The sequence below is a fragment of the Vicia villosa genome, linkage group LG1 (genome assembly GCF_029867415.1).
Source record: "Vicia villosa cultivar HV-30 ecotype Madison, WI linkage group LG1, Vvil1.0, whole genome shotgun sequence".
NCBI classification, from domain to species: Eukaryota; Viridiplantae; Streptophyta; class Magnoliopsida; order Fabales; family Fabaceae; genus Vicia; species Vicia villosa.
Window position 1 is genome coordinate 60,929,324 of NC_081180.1, and position 27,388 is coordinate 60,956,711.

Consider the following 27,388-nt stretch of genomic DNA (forward strand, 5'->3'; position numbering starts at 1 on the left):
AAATCCGAAAAAACTTCATGCTTTTCCTAGATTTTTTGAAATTTCTGGTTAACCAAATAACAATTGTTCACTACCGAATTTATCAAAAAAATTGGTAAAAGAAAACATATTTTTACTAGTTTTTTTCAAAATATTCGATAAAAACCATGCATTTTTAGCGTTTTTTTTTTTTAATTCAGAAGAATGTATGCATTTTTGTTGAATTTTTCAAAATATCTTATAGAAAGTATTCAATTTTGCTGGAAGTTTCAAAATATATATCTGATAGAAAGTGTGCATTTTTATCGATTTTTTTAAAATATCTGATAAAAATTCAAGATAAACATGAATTTTTACCAAACATTTCTAAAAAATCCAATAAAAATACATTTATTTTTCCTAAAAATTTGATTAAAACATAAAAATTCAGTAAACTTAGATACTCACTACTCTTAAACTTGGTAGTTTCATTGAAAAATCCAATATTTACGAAAGCTTTTCAAAATACTCAAAATCTTACATTAAAATTCTGAAATGAATTTTTAATATTTCACAAAGTTAATATTATAATTGCATATCATCTCGGAAGTATCATATTAAATTTGGGAGGTGCCAGTTTCAATTACAACTCTACAACTCGTAAGCCCAATATTGCTTAGTTTGATAGTCTTACGTTACTATCTGCACCCCTATAATTTCGGTTTTCGTTAATAAGAAAACAGATGCACCTTTTATAGTTTTTGATATAAGTAACTTAGAGTTACTAGCATCTTTGCTGAAACAGGATTCAATGCATATACTGTTGAGGACACAAGTGTCAAGCCACTTCATTGTCTGGGACAGGGGAGTATCCGACAAGGCACAACTTGTAATATAACCGATGTTAATATAACCATACTATAGGTTAGAATAAATAAAATTATTGGAGATTATAATGATCTAATCTCTTTCCAAATTATATCTAGATTCGACCATTGTTGAAACATTATTATTCTTATAATACAACAACAAAATGTCTTAGATTTGTATAAGATTAGTAACCATATAGATTGAATTGATGAATTCCCTAAGCCATACAATGGATGATGAGTGAGTGTGGTCCAGATTTGAAACTTCCAAGATTAGCCTTTAGAGCTTTAAAAGGATATTGCAAATTGCAGTCATCTTGATTTGCATATGCTTTGTAGGTCAAACTTGGTGATGTTACATTACTATTATGTTTTCCAATGAGAATTATCATGGGATTACAAATGTTTTGGAAATAACAAATGAGACTTGGTTTGCATTCACTTTGCCATGCATGCGTAGTTGTTATCTTCAAGATTTCAATCTAACTAGGATTCTAAAAAGCTAGAGGAACACACTTTAATGCTAGAGGAACACACTTTGTGTCCATCCTCATTTGTTTTTGGAGTCAAATCTTGAGCTTTACTTTGGTTTTATTTTATTTTTATGCAATTCTAGTTATTATTCATTGGCCCAAATACAGATTGTGCACTCTTGGGTCAAGTGTTGGGTTGGGTATCATGAATTATAAACTTTTTTGGGAAATTTATTTTCCCCACCCTTATGTCTTCTCACAAGCCCATGGTAAAAAGTAAAAAATATTTTTTGAATTTGAAGATGCATCTCCAAGCACACTCATTCCACACAAAATTAAATGTAAACGAGTGAATCACCCCATCATACATAATTTTAGTCCAAGATTGCATCTCCGAACTTATATCTGATATACTTCAGAGATGTATATTCGAAAATAGCTCTCATACTTTAAAACAGAAACATAGACCGTATGAGCAAGATCTAGAAACCACAACAACTTGACATTAAATTAAAACACTCAACATTACATTGATAATTGTTAACATAAATTTAATACTATATATCTTTATAAACAGTTAACTCCAAACGTTGCAACATATTGATAATATCTTCGATGGATCTTGCAATCTTCGCATCCACTTCAATTGGATCTCTTATTGCATAACGGCAAAAAGTACTCCACATAACCTTTAAATCTTCATCTGTCTTCACTACGAAGTTGGTAAACTGTCTCCTCCCTTCACTGTCAAACGAGGGTGAATGATACTCGAACTTGACAGCTCTTTGATTTTATGGATATCGCAAGAGAGTGTTCAATTTGGATATCAGAGCGGCGAGAAGTGTCTCCTAGTGGCCCTAAATTGAAGTTGTGGTTTTTACCATGAAATACATGAACGTAAGGATGGGATATGTATTCATTTCATGATTGTGGTGTGTTTTGTAGAAAATATGACATGAGAGACACTATATTTATACAAGTCTTGGATCACTTTGGATCTTAAAAAACTTATCATGTCATCATGGCACTTTTCGGAGATGCATATCCACATCAATCCTATTATTTTACGGAGAAAAAAAAGGGTATTTTGGATATGCACATTCAAAAAGTGTCTTGCTTTTTTAAACTTAGTATGGAGTTTATCCGAATATGCATATCTAGAATCACCCCTGAACCAAAAACAAGCCAGAAACATTTTAAAAAGAAATAGAAGTTGTAAACCATAAAATTTGTAAATAGAAATAGTCGACATTTACGTCATCATTGCTCAATATATATTACTTACGTTTTAAGTCGTATCAAGACTAAATTGTTGACGATAATACATTCAAAAAGGTATATCGATTACAATTTAAAATGCATCAGAAGATGCATCACCGCATAAATCTACGATTGATTCCTCCATTGACTTTTCCTTTATTGATTCTCTTTCAAGCTCGCTCAATTTGGTGAAATAATCCATCCTATCCAGAAATTGATTCGGTCAAGGTTCTGCCTTTTTTATGGAATCTGTCATGCACTCCAACGATGTACTTGGTATAGGAAACCCTAGTTTCAAATAAACCACAACAAAATGTAGCAATTTTGAATGTCACCTAATACACATGATGCATCCAGAAGGATCTTGAAGTGGGCCACTCTTAAGTGGAAAAAATGTCTCCGAGAAACCATATCTTGTCAGATTGATACATACCCAGTTATATGCACTTTCTATAAGATGATCTATTTCAAGGAAGCGCATTCATTTTAAAAACAGTACGGGACCGCTAACCCAAGGAGTAAGAGCATCATGAATTGTAGCAATATGTTGTTTTTTCCTGTATAACGATGTGTAAAATTCCCTATTCGCCGTCAACTCTTTCAAAAGTTGTTGATGGACAAGAAAGTTGTTCTTCTCTCATATACCGAGCAAGTTGGATACAGCCCGATAACCGCAACTACCATCCTCCTTAACATTTACAATCCGCTCAATGCGTTTATGCATAAAAGAGGCATTTCTTCAATGAAGATTATTTTTGGCATCGGCGGTGAAGGAGGTGGTTTGCTAATGCGAGCACCCTTGTAAATACTTTTTTGAGATTTTGGAGTTGGAGAATCTGGGAAATGTGAATTAACATGTTTAAAGTATAAAGGAGACCTCTGATAAGTGTCAATTTTTAGTGCTTTTGTATATATGTTTTGTGGCACGTATCGAGACTTTTGTTGATACTCGTTGAATAATTCGCTGTTTTGTGTATAAATACGTATACTTTATAAATAGTTGTATTTTCATATACTTTTATACCGTTTGATAGTTTTTTGTCTTTTTGTAGGTATTCTTGCGTATTTGGAGCATGAGCAATAAAGTGTCTAAGACACGGCTTCAAACGCACGATTTTGAGCAACGGAACCAATTCATCAAAGAATAAGGCTCAAAATAAGGATGATAAAATTCATCAATTTGGTTGCCATTTTTTCATTGTTAGATAGAGCATTGAATAAGCTTTCCAACGCTTCGAATCAGGCGCAAATTAGAGTTACGGTTCTCAAGTTATGGTCGAAACAGTGTAGAATTTTATGTTGTCTCTGGTGTAATTCACCGGGCGAATTTCGGGCTCTTCGGGCGAGCCTGACTGACTAAAAAACGTAAAAAAGTTGTTGTGTTGAGCCGCCGGGCGAAGCGATTTGTACAGAAACACGTTTTAAGGGCCAAAAACACATTTTTTAGGTTATAGTTTGGGTATTTTTTGCTCTCACTCCATCACCGAACATTTTTTAGGTAGATAAGCTTAGAAAACAACTATGGAGCTTGCAATTGGATGATCGGAGGTGGATTGATCATCAATCGAAGCTGACAAACTGGGAGATTTTAGGTTCATTTCTCTTCTTCATTGTGTATTTCTCTTTGGTTGGGGTTTGTATATGATTTTACTCTGAACTCATGTATATTTGTTGATCATGGTGTTGTATAAAGTTTGCTTTACAAATCATTATTGATGTCTTCCTTAATCTTTTTGCTTTATGTTTGGATTTGGGTTGTTATAGACATATACCTCACAAATCTTGATTAGGGATGGATATCTATTAGTTCTAGACTCTAGAGATAGTTTTGGAGCTAATATTCGCCGTGAGTATCGAAGCTTGATGCCTTTGTGTTGTTTGTGTTGGTTGAGAGATCATCGACGTGAGCAATACGGTTGTCTGATGTGTTGTTGAGGTTGGCTGAGAGATCGTCGCCGAGATGATATAGTAGTTTTCTCTACTTTGGGTTAGAAATGACTTAAGGTGTGACCGATGCTTGATGATATTGATGAGTATTATAGGTTGAGTATAACTGATCGATAAGTTTAAGTTTGTGAGAAGTAGATTATATGCAATGCCTGATAAGTCTCTTCCTTTTGAAAAATGAATTCTTTTTGTGTTGATATTTACTTTTCTGTTTTTATGTTTTAACTATTCAATCCAAACTCATAACTTTGGAAACTGTTGAACGGCAGTTCAATGCACTGATCCCTGTGGAGACGATAATTTTTTCCGGAGTAATACTTCCTAATTTTTGTTGCTTACCGCTTCAACAACCTCTTTGTTAAATTATCAACTTTTTTCAGTTTGACCTTTTTAATGGTACCTTTGATTTTAATTGACTCCAAAGGAGGTTTCAAATATGTGATTTCTAGATGGGCAATCTTGCTCACTTGTTCTTTGATGTGAAATTTCATGGTGTCATCAGCTTTAGAAGTCTATCTTGGATTATTTCCCACTCGTTCATGATAGTTATATATAGTTTACCATCCTTCATCACACCATCATCATCAAACTGGAGTCTTTTCAAATGACTGTAGACTTCTTCCATACGTATAGAGGAATCAAGCTTCATCTTTTTGGAAATGAGACAAACACATGGAAGATCGTAAGTCTTCCTAAAAGTACAAACACACTTCTAACTATTCGAACTTATCTTCTCTACTCGCTTCGCTTCGTGAAAAATAAAATTCAATTCCACCCGAGATACATTGCCAAGCAACTGCGGATAGAGGGTGTTGTCTTTGAATCTGTGTTCTAACACGGTAATACTCCAACCAACAGTTATTTGTATTTCATTATAATTGTTTTGGTGTATTTGGTTCATGGCGTCCCACTCTTCACAAAAATCACAATTATTATCACTCAACCATTTCTTCAGTGACGAATGTGCATATTTAAATCTATTAGTAGTTCTATTGTCGATGTGTCTAACCTGATCACTCCAAGCACAAATAATTTTCTCCTTCACTTGGTCCTGAATAGTACTCTCAACATATTTCAAGAAATATAGATATATGGCACACCCACTCCTAAAATGCATGACAAAGGAAACATACAAGTTTTTCGTGGATGAATTTAATATACCATTCCATGCATCCATTATATTTTCCAACACCGCACGAGGTTTGACCATTTTTCTGCCTTCACCCATGATTTGTTTGGTGTCTACCGCGAGTTTGAATCGACTTCTCACTTTTTTTTTATGCGATATTGACAAAGTAGTGTGTAGGATGTAGGAAATGCCTTTGCAACCAAAGTTCATCAGTGTGGTATCTCAATCAGTGACTATTACATTCAGAATATTTACTTAGTCCTTCAACAAAGTCTTGCACATTTCTAAGGCCCGTGTAACGTTGACCTCCTTTTCAGATTCCAAAAATGTAAATCCTAGGGGGAAAGGTCTTCTTCGTAGAACTAACACCAATTATTTCCCGAAGCACAAGTATATACTTTTTGGTCTTAACATTGAATCGATTATGAGGACAGTGAGAAATATGTTAAACAATTTGATACTTTCAGGATGAGTCCAAAATATATCACGAACACTGACTTTATCCTCACAAACTCTGTACCTCGAAACATAGTGGTTATCATCCAAAATATTCAAAGGTTATTGCATTTCGGATCTTGGACCTCTTATCGCCATGTTGTTTCGATAGCGCGCATTGAATACCTACTTGATATTTGAAACACTTTTAGGTCATTTCCGTTTCAAATCTACAAGTATGTTTCTCGACGCCACCCTGATTAAAGGCATGTCCGAAACAATTTTCTTCTCTTCCGCTTTCAGGCAACATACTATAGGATGACCGGCTAGCTCGTTTTGCAAAGCATGATTATGTAATCCAAAAATCACATCAAGTTTCCATGTACCATTCACCTACAGTATCCGTGCAATTTAAACATACTCTCATATTTTCTCGAGTTGATGTCATAATGTTTCAATGTCGGACTCAGTGGAATGTATGTGCCTCTTTTCTCGCATCTCATGGTTACAAATGCTTACCTTCTACTAGAACCATTATCGAATATTTTGATTACAATGCCAAACCCTAATTTCCTAACCTCCATCCGGACCTATTCAAGCACATGTTCACGAGCAGTAAATAGTTGTTCATTTCTAAATTTCTCAACATCCACCAGTCTAGCACCGATTTTAACATCATCCTTCACCTCATTTACTTTAACAACATCCTTCACTTCATCTTATTTTACATCATTACTTATAGCAGCTTTGAGAAATATATCTAAGTGCACCATATATAATATGAACCAAAATAGAAAAACAGTTTTAAAAAAATCACGATAACAGGCAAATTCGAAGATGCATCTCCAAATCTTATAGTAAGTGATTTCGGAGATGTATATTCGGATTCAACGTTCATTTTTTCAGCTCTAGACAAGATTAATGCAAGCAATGAGGTATGAAATTTGAATGAACTTTACCTTAAATTTCAGCTTCTTTTGCTCCCTTTGATGTGATAGAACACAAGAATGATCACTTGGAGATGAAAAGTTGATTGAAAATGAATTTTTTTTAAGGGTTTTGGGCTATGAAGGAGGTATGGAGTGTCAGAGAGATGATCATGTAAGTTGGATAAATATTTAATTTCCCGCTTGACATTATTGGAGATGTATCTCCGAAAATATTATTGATTGGTTAAATGATAAACCATTTCAATGAAAAATGCTTAGTAAGTGTGTTCAGAAGTGTTTTTGGAAATGCATCTCTGAATACTCTCTGGAAATTTTCAGAGATGCGTCTCTGAACTAAATTTTGACAAAAATAGGATAGGTGTTTGATTTTCAAAGGATGGGATAATTCAATGTGCGTTCGGAGATGTATCTTCAAAAACACCTGAAGGCAATGTTGGGCTTTCAAAGGTGTGAGACACATCACAAGGGTGGGAAAATAAATTCCCCTTTTTATTTATTTATTAGACTAATAAAATGTTATGTTCATTTTAGTTTTAGTGGTATAATTTAAAGAAAATTTTAAAGAGGTTTAGATGTAGATTGGTAGAAACATATGGGATTCACCCAACACCTTTTAGTTGGTTATGGAATGAATCCCCACATAATCTCTGACTATAATACCTTTTAATTTCAAGAACTTGATTTTTCAAAATATTCGATAATATATGTGGTGGTGTATTGGATTTTAAAAAAAATCCCGGTAAAAAATTATTTTTTTCATAATATATTAATTGTTTGATTCTTTATCTTGAAAATTTGTTACAGATATATGTTACTTACAGATTTTAGAATATATGCATTTTATGCATCTATATCATTTTTTTAAAGATCGGTACCTAATTTTATGTATTTATACTAGATTTTAAAAATATCCAATAATTTATAAGAGCGTGTATTGGATTTTTTTTTAAATTCGGTTAAAACACAATAGTTTTACAATATTTTAAGTGTTTGATTTTTTTACCTTCAAAATTTTTTGCAAATATACGTTAACTGCATATTTTTCTGTAGATTTTGGTTACATGCATTTTTATCAAATTTTTTAAGATTGGAACCTTATTATATGCATTTTTACTCATATTTTAAAAAATTTAGTCATTTTATGCCTTTTATCAGATTTTTAAAAAAAAACTATTTTTTATTAATAAGTTATGTGTTTGGTATTTACTTGCGGAATTTGCTGTTAAAATATGTTACGTCTGAATTTTTCAGCACATTTTAGATTATATGAATTTTATATACTTTTATTAAATTTTTATAAAACTAGTAAAAAAACAAATTTTTTCTACTAGATTTTTAATCACAGCTATCAGATATTTTTTGTCTTCTTTGACATTTTGAGAGAAATTTTTTAGAAAAAACCGTAAAATTTTAAAGGACTAAAAAATGATAAGGGTACCTTTGGTATTATCGAAATATGTGGGAGAGCCCGGAACAACTGGAAGGGATCTAAGTAAAATCCTCGAAACATGTAATGAATGTGTGAAGTAGTGATAAGTGTGTAAAAATTTATCTCTCTTAAAATGTCTAGAATAATTAATCGATGTACGTAGAACTCTTACTTAAATTTTAAATATATGGTAGAACATATCATTTGAAAACCAAGCAAAGTAAAATGCAAGTAAACAAGCTTTTAAAGTATCCTCTGAAATAATAGAAATTAACATTCACTAAAGTAATTTTTCCTCCCCAATTCCTCGCAAAATTTCAATACAACCTTCTACTTTTTTTGTTTTGGAAAAGTGGTATTAGAGTAAAGGTTTTCATAAAAAATCTTTTTACAAACATGGCTACGAATGTAGCAACATCCTTCCAGGTTTCACTTCTCAAAAGCGGTACTTATAATAATTGGTGTATCAAAATGAAGGCTTTCTTGGATGTTTGGGAGGTTGTTGAAAAAAGCTACAAGGAATCACAAGATGAGGATTCCTTAACTCAAATGCAAAAGGATGTTTTGAAGGATTCAAGAAAGATAGACAAAAGAGCTCTTTCCTCATTTACCAAACATTAAATGAATATGAGTTTGAGAAAATTTTAAATGTATTGTCTGCTATAGAAGCATGAGAGCAGTTTCAAACCTCTTCTTGCAAAGGTAAAGGCATAGTAAAAAAAGTGTGTCTCTAAATTTTAAGAGGCTATTATGAATCCTTGCCTATGAAAGAGTCAGGGTTATTTGTAAATATTTTCCAGAGTTATCGTTGTTTCAAATCAATTAAAAAGAAATGGTGAAAAGCTATAAGATGTGTGAATTGTCAAGAAGATACTTTGCTCGTTAGATCCCAAAATTTAGTATATTACTTTGACACAAAAATATTTAGAGACAGACTATTACAATACATAAACCTCAAAGAATCACTGATAGCGTATGAGGAGAAACACAAAAATAAAAAAGATATCATTGAAAAAATGTCCAAGATGCAACTAAATGAGAAGAAAATCATTCAAATAAACGAGAGAAGCCAACAACATCGAAGTAGAGGTCAAGGACAAGGTCACAGTCGAGTAAATTTGGGACATGGCAATTGTGGACGACATAAAAATTTCAGCATCAATAGTTATGAGAAAGAGAAACCTCAACAAAAGGGTGTGGAAGTGAATATATTAACACAAAGCATGATAAATCTCAAAATCAATACTACAATTGTCATTAATTTGGACATTGCGCTTCATATTGTAAATCTTTTATGAATAAAATCGAGGGGGGACAATTTATGTGGAAGGAAAGAATGAGAAATTTGAAATTGTGTTGCTAGTGCATGGAAATAATCAAGGAACGCGTGAAAATTTGTGATACCTTGACATTGGTACAAACATGCATATGTATTGAAAAAAAATCATGTTATTGGAACTTCGTGGATCATTAAGAGAAATTTTCTCATTATTTGGCAATGGTTCCAACATTTTGATGAAAGGAAAAGTTGATACCTTAATTAGTTTGAAAGATAGAAGACATCAATTTATTTCAAATGTTTACTACATTCCAAATATTAAGAATGATATTTAGATTTCGAGACAAATTTTCGAAAAGGTTATGATATTCACATGAAATATTTAATTATCGGCATAAAAGATAGAAAAGAGTAATTTGATCACTAAGGTACCAATGTCGAGAAATAATATGTTCTTGTTAGATATCCAAAACATTATGGCCAAATGTCCCAAAGCGTGTTACAATGTTTTATTATGGATTTCGCGTCTTCAATTTAGACACTTAGTCTCAAGTTTGACGTCAAAAGAAAATATGGTGGGAGGTCTACCATCAATCAACCATCCAAATCAGTTATAAGAAGGATGTTTACATGTAAAATAATTCAAAATGAGTTTTCCAAAGGAGTCAAACTCAAGATTCAAGAAGTTGATCAAGCTTATACATGTTGATGTTTATAGGTTAATCATGCCAAGATCCCTAGAAAAAACATTTATTTCCTTCTTTTCATTGATGATATTTTAAGAAAAAACATTGGTTTGTCTTCTCTTCTAGATAGTTGGAGTGCTACTGTCGCAATGGTGAGTAGCTCGTGGGGTAGTACAAAGATGAAATTTGATGATGTTCGTGATCTGGTTGTGGGTGATGAGATTTGACAAAGAGAGTTCGATGAATCGTCATTCTATTTAGTATTACATACTGAGGAGAAGAAGAAATTCAACCAGGGGATATGGATGTGGTAAATCTAAGGAATGACTATCCAAATCCATAAACTATCATAGTTTTCATAATTCAAAGACTATCAAATGTTGGAGTTATGGAAAGAATTGGAACTATAAAAATCAATGTATAATCCCATCAAATAATCAAGAGGAAAGAGTTGAAGCAAATTTTGCTTCAACCTCGAGAGGAGGTAATGCTTTGATATGTTCTTTGGAGAATAAGAAAGAGTCTTGGGTATTAGACTCTAGAGCATCTATCCATTGCACTTCCTAGGAATAATTCTTTAAGAATTATGTCTCTGGAAACCTTGATAAAGTTTACCTTGGTAATGACCAATCATGTGAGATTGCGGGTAAAGGGGTAGTGAAGATTAAGTTGAATATGTCTAATTGGAAATTGGAAAATGTAAGACATATTCCCATCTTGACAAAGAAATTAATCTCAGTGGGTCAGTTGGCTAGTGAAGTCTACGCAACTATCTTCCATGGTGATCACTGGAAAATTTCAAAGGGTGCAATGATAGTTGCTCACGATAAAAAGGATGGTACTCTTTACAAGACATCAAAAGCATGTCATTTGATTGCAGTCGCGAAAAATGAAAGTCTCAGTCTATGGCACCTGGGATTAGGCTATATGAGTGAAAAGGGGATGAAGGTCGTGCCATCAAAACGAAACACAATTAGTTATTTGATCAATAGAAATTGACATGTCTGAAGACTGTATACTTGGAAAGCAGAAGTGAGTTAGCTTTCAGACAAGTTGGAGAATCATAAAGGAGGAAAGACTTGATCTTGTTCACTCTGATGTTTGGGGTCCAACTACTGTCCCATCTATTGGTGGGAAGAAATGCTTCGTGACTTTTATTGATAGTCACTCCAAAAAGGTATAGGTATACTTTCTAAAATATAAGTATGAAGTATTTGAGGCTTTCAAAATATGGAAAGCCATGGTAGAAAATGAGACAGGATTGAAGATCAAAACGCTCAGAACTGACAATGGTGGTGAATATGAAGACACCAAATTTAAGAAGTTATGCTATGAGCACGGAATCAAAATGGAGAGGATCGTGCTAGCTATGCCTCAGCACAATGGTGTGGTTAGGTATATAAATCAAACATTGACTAAAAGATCCAGAAGCTTATGTGTGTAGTTAGGCTTACTAAAGTAATTCTGGGTAGAGGTAGTTAACACAACAACTTACTTAACTAACCGAGTTTCATCTATACCATTGGAGCATAGAATACCAGAAGAGGTATGAAGTAGAAAAAAAGTAAAACTCTCACATCTTAGAGTTTTCGGTTGTGTAGCATATGTGTACATAAGTGATCAAAGCAGAAATAAACTTGGCCTAAAATCAAAGAAGTGCACTTTCATCGGCTATGGTGAGGATGAGTTTGGCTACGGCCTATGGGATGACGATAACAGAAAGATGATATGTAGTAGAGATGTGATATTCAATGAAAGAATTATGGACAAATACAGGCATAAAACAACCACCGATGACTCAAAATTAAATGACCCAGTTTATGCAGAGGCAGGTGATGTCCCAAAAAGTCCTATAATTAAGAATCCTCAGTTAAAGGAATTAACTAAACAAGGCAGTGAGCAACAATCTGATGCATCAGAGACTTGTACTCCAACTTCAACAGTCTAGCTTCAAGGATTGTTAATAGAGTTGGAATTCATCCTAGAGAATAGTGGTTTGCACAGTGACACTCACAGTGTTAACATTGAGGAAGATTGTAGGAAGCAAAAATCTATCAAACATGTTAACAAAGGTGGTAAATATTGACAAATTAAAATTGTGTTCAACTTCAGTTGGCCTCCTAGAATGACAAACTGATAATATTAGAGAATTATATATAAAAGCTACTAATCAAAGTGTGAAGTTAGATTAAAATCAGTCTTCAAGTGAAAAATTGTTGATTAATAAGAAAGAGAGAAAGATAGAGAAACAAGAAAAATAAATAGAAAATAAATTTGAAAATAAATTTAAAAATTAGAAAATGCATTTACGGTATAAAATAATTATATACCAACATTTAATAAATATTGTGTAAATCATTGAGATATTTTAGAATTAGTTGTATTCCATAATATAAAACTCTTTAAAAATATGTAATATAGTAATAAAAAAATTAAATTATTATGTTTGAAATTACCAAAATGATTGTTTGCTTTTTTTTTTATAAGCCCCGTTCAACAAACTATTGATTCGGTCTCTGCCCATAGCATGATGAAACATCTAAAACCGTTTGCTGTTGAACACAACACTTGATACTGCGTGGCATATAAGACAAAAAGAGCTTTGAAATAAGTCATTTGGATTTGTATTGCCGACATCACACTACTTACATAAATACTTACAACAGCTTTATAAAACAGCTTTTGAACTGCAGATAATTTATTTTTGAATGATCTATAATATAATTTATTAAAACAATTTAAGTAGTAAAAAATCTCTTTCAACTTATTTAAAGATCTTAAATTCAAATTTAGTTCTAAACGCAACCGTATTAAAAAAATTTAAAAAACTTTATTGATTCATAATTATATTTTAATTTTTTTATAAGTAAAGTATCATCTGACATAATTACATAGACTAATCTTTCTAGTTTTGCAAGATCATAATAGACTACAAATTCTTTCTAAAAGATCTAACATTGTTGTATGCTCATGATTGAAATCAAAGTCGTCTATTGTATCATGGTCTTCACTACCAATACCAAATTCAACGTCGATTACCACTGAACTTGCTATCTATTATTTAATTATATTTTACTTTTGAAAAGAATAGTAAGACATACTACTAGTATATAGAGTTATGAGTAATTATGATCTAATTAGTAGGGTTGTTGACTAATGATTTTGACGACTCAAGAAGAGATAGTTGGGAAACATGGCCCACTCTATCTACAAAACTCTGTGGCCAAAACTTCACCAAAGACAGATTCTGTTCTGTTCTACTATTTCAAAGGGGGTTGTTGTGTTTCATAATTTTTATATGTATTCATTTATCTTGCAATGGTACATACATACCCAAAAAAATGTTTGTGAGAAATTTCCTGTTGTTAATACTTTCTGAATTTCCCTGTTTCAATTTACAGAAACACAAGGACCGGTCCTTTTTGACATTTTGTCTCTAAAGGTATACAAAACAAAAAATTTGTAGCTGTTTCTCAACTACTACTCACTTTGCACTCTGCTATATCACATGTCACCTATTAATATTATGCCTCTTATTATACTACTTCAGATGCCAAACTTAATTTTCATAAGAATTACATTCTTTGTCTAAGAATCACCACATTGTTATACGTGAATTTTATATTTTGATAAAATATCAATCGTTTCTGGTGTTAAAAAAATCAAAATCATTATAGATAAATGATATAAAAATATATTGATTGTCAGAACACGTTTTCTCATTTCTGTCCACTTTATTTCAAGTGATGTTGAGAGCTAGTGTCAAGGTTTGTTTTTTGATCATGTATGATTAATGTTGAAACATCCAACTCAATAGTGTTATCAATAAGATTTTGGTTTTGGCTAGAAATCTAACTTAATTTGTAAATTATGTTTTGATACCATGTAATTATTTAGGATTGGATATGTCATTGAGAAATTGGACACTAGTTTTTGTGTAGACGGGTCCTAGCTCTGTTGATGATGCTTTTTTTTTTTTTTGTTCTATTTGGGCCTACAATAAAAAATGAAAGTAAGGGATGCTACGTACTAAAACGCAGAGTGGGAGGGAGCGTTGTAAAATGCTTAGTGTAAATATAGGTACAAAACACGATTGATTTAAAAATTTGGCATTTTCTTTTTGTATCATATATAAGGCGTTTGTTTTTATAGCGATGTGGGGAGAGAGAGGAAATTTCTGTTGTTTGGTAGAAAAGAAATGTGTGTGTGAGATATAGAGGTGTGGAGTCTACCAAGGTCTCTTTCTCCTAGTGAATGACAAAAAAATTATATTCAGTCAAAAAAAGTAATGATATATAGATATATCTAGGGGGTGGCCATGAACCGGCAGGCCATTCCGTATATCCGCTAAAAAATAGTGGGTTGGATTGAAATTTTGGGTCCGTCACCCGTCAAAGTTCTTCTCGTCAAAATTCATCACCCGTCATAATTTGTCTTGTTAAATTCCGCCTCCCACCAAAATCCGTCACTCCGTTAAAATCCGCTCTTTTTTAATTAACTTTAGTAATTTCAATTTTTGATGATTTTATTTTATACATTTATTTGTGGATATATACAATATTTTTTAAGTAAAATTCGATAAAAAAAATACTTTATAAAAAATTGTTCTAATTGAAATATAAAAAAATTTATTAATCTTTTAAAAATAAATAAATAAGCAGATAAGTCCGCCAACCTATCACCTTAACGATGCAAATTAGGTTCTTATACTCATTTCAACTTTACAGATTTGTCCGCCCCATTTTTTTTTATTGGACATATGGCCGGACGGGGGACAACCCGCTTTACCACCCTTAAATATATCTGTTTTTCCTACACTTGTGTGAATTGTTAATCACCTTTAAAAGTATAATTAATATAGTAAAATATTATTGACTCATTTAATTTGTGGTTAAATTTATGAATGTTACACAAAAAAATCATAAATTTAACCACCAGGTTAAATTTATGATTAATTGACTATTTATTGACTATAATTTTAGTATTTTTAATGTGATCAACGTTAATTTTAAAATTAAAGTTTGATAATAAGCATCTCTATAAAATTGATTTTTAAAATAAATAATATTATATATATATATATATATATATATATATATATATATATATATATATATATATATATATATATATATTATTTTTAAATTTTATCTATATTCATGTGGGATTTAAGTGTTTTAAATAATTAATCATATATTCAACTGAATTATTATATGGGTTGGTTTTCGGCACTTTTTGTTTATTTTTTATTGGTTGTGCCTAAAAATATGGATTTAAGTTCGTATCCATGCAAGTATTTCTCCAATATGAAATAAAAATGGGCTATGTGAAAAAGAGCATTTATGTCCATTCAAAAATATAATATATGGTTCATCTATAATTTGAATAATATTTTGTTATATATTATCTCTCATTAAATATAGGATTTCTTAAAAAATTGAAATTAAAATAATGATTGTATTATTAAATTTATTGATAATTTTTTGTTTTACAAAATTAGATTTAAAATAAAAATTTATATTTTCAAATTAAATCGACTAAAATTTGCATAAAAAGTATAATATAATTATAAATATGTTGGCAAAAACTAATTACTATAGTTATAAATTTTAAAAGAATTTTATAAAAATAGAAAAAAAATAAAACTCAAAAAAAGTTATATTTAAAAATAGAGATAGTGCTAAATATTGTATGAAAAATTTTATTGTATACGTATTTCTTTGTTTTCATTAATTATCATCTAATTATAATCTGTTTTTCTGTTTTCATTTTCTTCTGACAACCAATCATATTTCTAACATTAGTAAAAGAAAAAGAAAACACATAAGTAATGAGAACAAGCATGAGTTGCTACACATAAGTGCTTATCAAAAGCATTGGCTTTAGGTTGACCAATACTCAAAAGTGGATTGTACGATTAATCTAACGGTTGAGATCAATACCAACCTGATTTAAGGTGATGCTATAGGTAACTAGGTAGGTTCTTTTGATTCCATAAAATACTTCAATTATGTTACCTGTTTCTTAGCTCTATTTACACAATGATTCATTCCATGATTCCTTTTATACACACAAAACTTACTAAAATACAAGTTCTTGACCGAATATATTACTCCTTTCATTTCAATACTCATTTTTGTATTTTTACCTAAAATATTTGTACTGTTTTGTATCATTGATAAATATTTTAATTAAATAATTATTTCAATAAAACCATCTTTTAATTTTAAAATAATTGATATTGAAAATATTTGTAGAGTGTTATGATTTATGACATACTTTTCAAATAGAAATAAATGACAATTTGTTGTTTTACAACACGTGTGATACTATATAAAGTGAATAGAAACAAAATATTAAACATTATAAAGACCAAATATTTGTGTTAAAACACTATTTTGTCCTATAAATACATCACCTTTCCATTTTAGTCTTTCTATTAAATGTTGCGTTTAACATTTTCAGGAGGACCAAATTAACTAACAACATTTGAGGGACTATTGTTACACAAAAAAGTCTAGAGGATTAAAAATAAAAAATTATATATTTATAGAAATCAACAATTTATTTTTTATTATTAATTAAAACTTATATTTAAAAGAGTAATTAAAAATATATATAAAAAATTAAAACTAATAATCAGGAGATAATTTAATTTTGGTACATCAATATAAACTTACTAGCGAGGGGTTTATTTTTCTCCCTGAAATTAGCATCTACCTTCTTTGATCATTGGCTTATATAGTCGTTTCGATATTATTTTTTTTTAATAAAGAGGGCAAAACCATAGTGGTTTCAATATTCTCTGTACTCAAAGTCTGTTAAAGTGATTGTCTCTGATTAATGTGACTCTTGATGGTGATTGAAATAAGATCGTGAGCCATAATATTTATGTTAGTCATGAATGTCATATATATGAATTTAAGTCTAAATATTTCTTAGATTAGTTTTTGTCGTAAGGACCGTTTTGGTCCACCAAAATACTTTTACTCTACCGCACTATGACAAGCAATTTATCCACCTGGGACGGGCTCGTTGGTGAGTTAGGCTCCTTCCCGGCCATTAAGTCTCTTACCTAAAATAGACCGGATATGAACACAGACCCTAAGCATGGATCGTGTATGAGAAAATGATTTTTTGAGTTTGGTTGTCATGTCAAACATTTACACAAACTCACAAGCATGAGTTGTGTAGGGCAAAATAATATTTTGATTTCGGTTGCTAAGTGGAACATTTACATAGACCCACAAGCATGAGTCACGTATGGATGAATTGCTTTTAAGATTGTGTACTCTTCTCTTGCGAGGTTCTTATATTTCTTGGAAGTGAACAACTTTGGTCGTGACCGACTATTGTTTCTTGGCCATCCAAACCTACTCTATGGCTCTTCCACTTATACTAGATGTAGTAGTCTTCCATTAACTGTAATGATTAAGAGATGGCTTGGAGATAGTAGAAAACTCATGGTTTATCTCTACTTCATGCACCCCTATGAGAATAACTTTAAATGTTGTCGTCCTTTTTTACTTTCAATTACCTCTTTAAATAGGCTTCAAAACTTTGTTTCCCTTTTTTCTTCACTGTGATTTGTGTGTGTTTTCTTTTTTCATCTCATGCCATTATTTCCCTTCCTTATCTTACAACTCCTTCAACTGCTCACGAGATCCGATAACGCTTTATTTCCCTTGTGATTAATTTTTCATATTATTCGTAGTGTTTATTCTATAGTGTGATTCGTCTAGGAGGGTCATAAAGCCTCAAGATGATGTTGAGAGGTGTGAGATATGGTCTCAATGTTTGACAAGCGTAAAATGAGGTAAAAAATAGTAGATTGGAAGTTTATTAAGGTGGGGCTTTTTAGTAGTTACAAGAGTTCGTATAATGGTAGCTTGGTAAGTAGATCGCCTAGTGATAGCGGCAGTGACTTAGTGATTTTTCCTCAGATCCAACTAGATTGGGCATGGCACTCTCAGCTTCTAACCAAGGCACCTTGTATGAATAAACTATGAATATTGACTTGATTGTCTCGAAGATGATTGTACAAGCCTTCTGATTAGGTCTGCAGTTGTCTAATACTGGAAACAAGGCTAACATGATATTGGAGCCGTGCATGACAGACAAAAAGGTTTGCATGCGGCAGCCTCCAAGGGTGAATGAAGGGTGAATGAAGAATATTTCTATTTCTATATTGTGGTTGTTAAGAATTTTGGAGTTGATATTTCTTTTCTTTCCTTCAAGCTAACATTCTAAAAATCGTCAACATTGCCCCTTCCCAATTACACTCGAATAGTTAGGTGTTTATTCGAGGATTCGAAATTCTCTATCGAAGCCTTAGCATTACACCTACCCCATTACACTCGAATAGTTAGGTGTTTATTCGAGGATTCGAAATTCTCTATCAAAGCCTTAGCATTACACCTATCCCAAATGTATTCTTCTCATTTACAAGACGAAAGGTGGGTCTTAGTTAGCCTCGTCTCTAAATTGGGACAAGCTCTTATCTCCCCTTGTACTTCCAAATACATGAAAACATTATTTTATCTTCTTTTTTTTAATGAAAAGCTGTTTGTTATTTTACTAAAACTAGGAATAGTGTTTTCTAAACAACACAATCTTAAATCCAATTTTTAATTATGACAAACACAACTTTAGCTAGTACTTCCAAAGATATGAGAAAGCAGTGCAAGATAACTACCAAATTTGACTCTCCCAAGCACACTCATCATATCACCAAGAATTATTATTATTCAGCAGGAATATAGCTGTCACTTTGAAAAGGAAAAAAAATCCCTCATGCTAGGACTATTACAAAATCATCATAACCATGGCATCATGCATCTGATACATATAGCGAACCATAACCAACTCAATATGATAAAAGCAAAAAAAACTAAAAACAGGACCACTGTGGAACAAAGTAACATCCTCAAAGCAGAGGTTTACCCAACTATGGGCAGTCATTTTCATAAAACTGACCTCTCTTTATCCTTTGATCTTTTTTGGGTTTTTTGATGGTGTTTTTTTAAGTCTAGAAAAACCCCATTTTCTCTTGGTCTTAATGGCAATCTATCTTGTAAATATAGCTCAATGATCACTTTCCTAACATGATATTCAAACAAGGGTCATAAAGATTTGGACTTCAGGGATAATTCATTTTCTTCCAAATATGATTAGTCAAATACCACAGCACAGCTGGTTGAAAACTCAACTTGGTGCAATTATTTTCCATCTACATCTTGTGCTTTATGCATTTTCTATTATAGCATCATTGTAGCAGCTTGGTGTCTTTTATCAAATATGGTTTATTTGTAACCACTGACAAGGAAATTTTATAAAGTCCAATGTCATAATACTTAATGTCAAACTGCAAAATTGAGTCATTTGACCATAAGAATCTATAATTGTCATTGAATACACACTTCAAATTCAATATTTTGCCTGCAGAAGTTTATAAATGCAGGGCTAAATAGGTAAGACCAATAATGCAGAACTTGACAACTTTGACACCAAAATGGCGCATTTGAAGCAACATACAAGAATTTATGAAATTAATGGTCGAGATTTTCAATAACAAAAGGTAATGGCCCAGTTGTGTAGATCAGACAAAACTAATTGGAATAAGTAGAAAAAATAAATATATTTGGAAATTTGGCATGTTAATCAAAAGATTGGGTTCCAGATCTACATGTGACTACTCATACCCCGCTCTATAAGGGATCGAGATTCAGTCATGCAAGGGAATCACAGATTTAGAAGCAGTAAGCAATATCAGTTGTTGAAATTTGAGATCAGACTAACTCAAATCACACATACAATAAATCAGTTTTAAACAACGGTGACGGTTTATCTAGATTGTACCGTCAAAATCAATAGTTATGTCACACCGTTACCATAGGTAATTCATATCCCTTCATGAGGTATTATAGGATTCAGGGAAGTAGAAGAGATTGAAATGTTATATGAAGTATTATATTTTATCTAATGTAACTGCCTCCAAGACCTAGAGGGACAACATATTTTTCTTATTGGGTTAGGTTTGAAATTGTAAAAGAGATTCATTGTTTACTCGAGACATTTGACCTATCTTGGATGATTAGTTAGCACCTAACAATTGTCATCTGCAATTCCACTCTTCATGAGCAGCAGAGATTGATAGAAGTAATAAGCAAAATATGTTTTTTGATAAAAATGTGTAAGATGAGTATAAGTTGAAGTTGATAAATAACTCACAGGTAGAATTACAAGTTCATTACTCGTCTTTCTACTCAGTATCCAATCCCTGCTCCACCTTAAAAGACAAAGTGGATGAAGGAATCTCAGCCTCTGCCTCATTCCATTCATTTTCAAATGTTTGGCTAGAAATGTATATATAGTAATTAGAACATAATGTAATTGGATTTGGAATCAATAACATAACTGCCACCAGAATTATGTGAAAGAGAGCTACCACATTTGAAGTAAAAATACTAAGATCGTTCATTATTAACGAGGGCTATTAAGAACATCAACAGAAACACGATTCACAGAAGGAAGTCGCATCTGCTGGTCCTGAGCTCTGCTCCTCTTAAACATCGGCTGCAGTGAAAGCGATACAGACGATGCCACGGTCCATGAATCATTTGAGCTATCACAACTGAAAGATGCATCAATGACACCACCCGGGCTACTTGGTTCAGTTACTCGCTTCCGTTTATGGTGGAGACTATAAATGCCATCATCGCAAACTAATAGCTTCAGCATAAGCTTGTAGCATTGGTTTACTTGTTCCTATAAAATCAACACCAAAGATTTCAATGATTCATCAAACCAACGGCGTGATTGGCAATGTAGAGGGGAAAAACATTAAAATTAAATGCACAAACCTCACTAATCTTTAGTAAACCCATTAGCTGATTAATGTACTCAGTTGCATTAAATGGTTCAATCTCTTTAATTACATGGATCATCATAGCAGCAGCCAATGTAGAAGGAAGATAATTCATCATAACCTTAGAATCTGACAACAATTGTAACATTGAATAATCATGAGTACAATCACTCCTAATGCCACACCTCTGATTCAGTTTAATATGGATAATAACTAGTACCAGTATCTAATTTATTGGGCATTGATGATGAAAGCTAAAAAAGTTTTGACCAAATCTGCATTATTACAACTTACCAGCAATGACATGAAGAAGAACCCTCTCACAACGCCACATAAACTCCCAGTGCAAACGGCTCTTCAAACCAAGCCTTCTAACAATGTGTTCAAAGAACGAAATTGGTGTCACCGGATGCATCCTCCATTTCAAAGTAGATAACACCAAAAGCTCCATTCTCTGTATAGTCTTAGCTTCAAACACAAATCTAGATTCCTCAACCTAACAACAAACATAACAAAAAACACAAAAAGTAAACCCCTGAACCTTAAAACACCAAAAAAACAAAACTAAGCGGCATTTCAACAAACAGTTAAACTTCATCTCAAAGATCAAAAGAAAAAACATACTTGAAAATCCAAAAGAAGTGGCACATGGGTTTCCTCCATTTTAGCAGCAAGAGACAAACAAGCAACAGCAGTAAGCTGAGTCATCCATGGTTTATCCTTCTGAAACCTCAAACTAGTAATAAATCTATCAAAGTAGTTAACAGCAAGAACAGTAGTCAAAGTAGAAAACCCATAATGAGCACAAACTTTCGAAATCCAGCCAACAGCCTCCACACGAATCTCATCCAAAGATCCATCAACAATAACATTACCACAACACAAATGGGTCTCACCCTCTTTAGAAATCAACGAAACAAGCTCATCGTTTTCCCAAAACAAAGGCAAAGATTGCAGCTTTGCCCCAGATGGGTCATCAAAAACGGTTTCAGAATCAGTAACGGTTGCATCAGAATCATCATCTTCAAACGTGTTTCGTTCTTCACAGAGAAGGGTATCCAGAATAGGAGATTGTTGTTGTTCTTGTTGTTGTTGGTTTTGGTGTGTGAGAGACATCTTCTATGGAGAAGATGAAGAGAGAAGGGTTCTTCATTGTGATGAAGGGAGAGACATTTTTGAAGACTGCGTGCGTTGAGTTTGTTTGTTTGTTTGTTTGGTTTTTTGGTATAACACTATAGGCTTAAGGAAGTGAGATAGACGAATGGAGTAATGAAACAAAGGGTTTTATCTCAGAACCATTTCACGCTTGTCCTTTTCTATCTAACTTTACTATTCTCGACATTTTTGTTTTTTTTATTTTTACCTATGGTTGTTTTTTTTTAATGATGGTGTTGTGATTTTAATTGAAAAACAGCTGTTTGCCGCCTAGGGTGGGGAGATGGAACGTTACGGTCCATGACAAATATAGGGATGGGCGGATGGGAATGGATACATACTTGTAGTAAGGTAGCCAATTCAAATACATGTTTGTACACCCATGTCCGTGCGGGTAGATTTTCTTCTAAAATATGTTTTTAAACTAACTTTTTTTGTAAAATATGTTTTTTTTTTTTGGTAGAAAAGTAGAATGAAGCCTAGAGAAATATCTTTGAAAAGCAATTTATGAAGGTCATTAGAAGGAGCTTCCACCTAAAAACAATTTAAAGAGGTGTGGCGTTGGATTTGACGCAGATTTTGTTTTGGAGAAGTTATCATGTGTAACTTTTGCGTGAAAAGTGTCAAATAATTACCAAAATGTCACTGTAGACATGTTTTTGCCATAAAAAACGTTGTAACAAACATATACTCAATCAATCCGCGCAATGATTGTTTTCTCTTTAAGTATGATGAAATTGAATAGGTCAATCAAAAAATTAAAAAGTGTTCAATGTGTCGCATTTAAGTATGGACCCCCTTCATTATATTTATAAAGGTGAGTAATTATTTTTAACAGGATCTTTGAGTCATTTTCTACAATGAAGTGAAAAATGTGTTGTTTTTAAGCTATATTCAAATTAAGGTACATGTTCCACATTTAAACATGAAGAATGTTACAAGTTCCAATTTTATTGACATGGTCTTTGATTCGTCTCCCTTTTGAATTACGGAGAGAGTAGTCACTCCCTATGAGGTCACTATCCACTTTACAAGCATCATCATTATTGAGCTTTATCAACCCATTCCAAAGATTATTCCAATCAATGTAGATTAGTTTATTGCATTACATTTTTCGGTGAAAAAGGTTGAGAAGAACGACTAATTATTCCTCTAGTAAACTTTTGTATAGTCAACGCATGATCAATTTGCAGTTGAAAATTATCCTCAAAGATAGTCTTATTATGCCACCTCCACGAGAATCGACAAGAGGTCATGAAAGTAGTTTTTCACCTAGTATCAGCAAATCCAATCCCTGCTTTGAATATTATTGAAAATCAAATTCCTACAATTAAAAGAAAAGAAATCAGTTGTAAGAATAGATCGAATAAAGCAAGTCTAAACCTAGGTGGCAAAAACACAATCATGCACCACATGCAGTGTCGTGTCAACATCTCGCCCATAATTAGTACATATAGGAGAAATTCTTATTCCCCGTTTTCTTTAACGAAAGTATATGATGAGGCGCATGTGAACAATTAGCCAGATAAAACCTTGAATATTTTAGGCCTCTTTTTAACTCCAAAGAGTTTTCTAATCACCCATTGTAGCTTGAATAAGCATTGTTTGTAAACTATAAGGATTTGGAATGAAAAATTAGTGAGTTTTAGTACCTTTTCATCACAACATATCAAATGTGCCTATATTAGATGAGGACGGTAAAGAAAGTACTAGATTCACGACATGTGTTGGCATATTATTATGCAAATTCAAGTTTTAGTCACAATCTTACTTCAAAACATCACGCACATAAATTGTAGTGTTAATAAAATTTTGTGATGTCGAAAAAAATACATCACCAGTGTTAGGTTCCCATTTATCTTACTATAAATTTTTATTCCTATCATCTATAATTTTCACACCATAAGATGATGAAAATCACTCCACTAATCCTCGTCAAAGCTTTCCACAAAGAAGAATCATAAGATTGAGAGTTAAAAGATACTATGATATCATTATGTCTACCATACTAGTTGAGAAGCACCTTGTAATAAAGGTCGTGTGGTTTTATGATAAGATTTCACATAATATTCATGAGGAAAGCCTCGTTCATCTAATGTGGTTTCTTAAAATATAACTCATGATTTATCTTTAGTTAAAAGCGCATATCCTAGTTCACCAAGTGGGTTTTCCTCCCTTGATATGTATCTATTTGAATAGATGTGTTTAATTTTATATATCTCATCACAAACGGTCTTGGGGATCTTCGCATATTACATGTGGTGAGACATAATAGATCTAATATCTGATCTAGATAGAGTAATTATTTCTCTCGTGCTCAAACATTGCTGCTTTCATCCATTTAGTCCCTGTTGAAATTTTTGGATAATGTGATCAAAATTCCCTGTAATGGCTCTTCCAATCATTACATTTGCTGCCAAATACTTGCTCATGCTGATAGGTTTAGGGAAACCAATGTGATATATGATATCCTTAAGGAGTTGGACATTCTTAGAGAAAAAAATTGTGTTTTTTTACTGTTAATCTTTTGTCCAGATGTTTGGTAGAAAATATCAAAGTAGTGCGTAATACAATGAGATTGCTCTAATGAGGCCTCTGCAAACAAAATAAGGTCTTCATAAAATAAAAAGGTGGTAGATTTGGGATCTATACTTGCTAGCATGTATTCATTTCCTATACTCTACTTCAACCTAGTCACAAATAACGTGTGAAAACCTTTTCATACATGTGAAAAATAAATAAGGAAAAATATGATTTCTCTGTCTTGTACCTCTTAAGGGCCTGAAACTATATGTTTTCTCATCATTCCATGTGATTGAATAGGTAAGAGATGAAATACATTGTTGGGTTATCTAGATAGGTTTTTGTAGGAACTTACACTAATTTTTAATGAAATTCGAGTTAAGTCATCATATGTTTTCTCGAAATCATGATAGTAAAGGGAACCGGGTTGTATATCATTTCATTTCCCGAGTCATGACAGTATTATAATGGATGCTACGCCACCAAACAAAACTAACTCGATATCAAGTATGGTATCATTAAAAAAAAAGATTAATCGTGTTTACAATAACTTTTAATATAATTTTATAAACAACATTACAGATACTGAAGCAAATGTCTTGGAAAATGATTGCATAACCAAGCTAGTGATTTCTTCGAGTATGAGGAAAGTATTCTAAAGTGGAAAGGCTTGTGTCAGAAGAAAATAAGTGCTGAAAGGAAGTTGTCAAATGTATCATTGGACAAAGCTGTAATCGATAAAATCACATGGTTAAAGATTTAGGAGGTGCACTTGGTGTGTACATATTTGAGATTCTATAGCAATCAATGATAGGGAAATGTGCAAGGAGACCCAGACAAAATCTCTCGCATACTCTCTACAGTGCACGTTTATTCAAGGTGATTTATCATTTTCCAGTCACTCCTTTTATTAGGAATTTCGATACAGGCAAGAAAAAGGTCCTTCTAGTCTTATTTTTCTTTGTGAAAGTTGCTCTGCAGAGGACTTTTATGTTCAACATGATTCAGATCCAAGAGAAAGCCAACTCTGGGATGGAAATCAATCTTGGAAAGTTTGGTGAAAGACTTGTGGAGGCCAAGGAGAAGAAGAACAGTGAAGCTAGTTCCTCTTCTCTTGCAACTGTTGAAGGACTACATGGTGGACCATCTACTAGAGCAGTTATACATGGGAAGACTTTTGTTTCTATGATAAAGACTAGGAAGAAGAAACCAGTGCAAGAAGGTGACTCAGAGATTGATAAATAGGGGTTGTGTGTTATATGGTGCATCCATTGATATTGATCTGGTGACTTTTTTCATGTTCTGGTTGTGTATGTACTAATATACTAACATTGCATGACTGACCTCATGCATGCTATCTTATTTGCATGCTGACTTCTTTGAAGTACGAACACTTTGCCAAATGATGACAAAAGGGGGAGTAATAAAGAGAAGTGGTGTACTAAGTTAACAATATGATTATATGATTTGTTGGAAAGTTGTGAAGATCAAGTCAAATTTAATGTAAAGATCAAATCAAATTTAAAGAGATTTAAATTTGAATTTGTAACAAACCAAATCATATATTTTTGTTGGAGATATTCAAGGAACAAATCAAATATCCAACTGAATCTGCGATATTTCTGGACGAAATCAAATCTCAAATCCATGAAGAAAAGCCCATAATAATTGCTATATAAGGAGGACATCACCGACTATGGAATTCAAGCATTCAAGTATACACATTGAAGATTTTTAGGGTGCTAGGCTCTATGTCTTGTATTTCACGCTAATGCCCTGATAGGATTAGTGTAGAATCTATATGAACGCCTTTATATTTCAGTAACTTGGTATATAAGGTTTGTCTAGTTGAGTTGTAAAACTCAACATCATTAAATGTGTTGACTGGAGTTTATCAATGGGGTTTAGTGGTTGTAACATCCTATCACGGGTTGTGTGATAGAGAAAGAAAGTGACTAGATTCTCATATTTAGGGGGCTCTAAATAGAAATTCATTGGATAGTGTTAGGAAAAGACATTAAACAACACGGACTTGTTGTTGCTTGTAAGTCCAAATGTACTAAGCTACTAATAGTGAATTATCTTTCACTAGGTTGTGGACTCAACCCTCCAGACGTAGGAGTGGTTTCACCTAATTTAGTTACCAATTCTATGTGTTATTTATTATTTTTTAGCTCTGTTGATTTACATAACTCATATTGTTATATTTGTATTGGTTTTGGTATAACTTGTTGAACATGTTGTCGGAGCATCGTGTTTGACATCTATCTCTTGAGGAACAGAATTTCAAAACATGGGCAAAATATTGACAGTTATTTGTCCCGTCCCAAATGAATTTGAAGAAAAATGTATGCATGTAGTATTAATTTTTTGTTATTGTAATATAAGATGCTAATGACTAATGTATTTGTAAGACTATGTTGCCATT

At 32.5% G+C, this 27,388-nt stretch overlaps 1 protein-coding gene across 1 annotated transcript; it reads right to left on the minus strand.

Moving 5' to 3' along the window:
• Positions 1-20,608: 20,608 nt before the first annotated feature.
• LOC131639221 (cyclin-D3-2) lies at positions 20,609-22,576 on the minus strand. The gene is made up of 4 exons (XM_058909723.1): positions 21,907-22,576; positions 21,577-21,778; positions 21,278-21,411; positions 20,609-21,182 (listed from the first exon to the last, which is right to left on the minus strand). Exons 1-4 carry the CDS (start codon positions 22,396-22,398, stop codon positions 20,898-20,900), a joined length of 1,113 nt encoding a protein of 370 aa, XP_058765706.1. The 5' UTR covers positions 22,399-22,576; the 3' UTR covers positions 20,609-20,897.
• Positions 22,577-27,388: the final 4,812 nt, after the last annotated feature.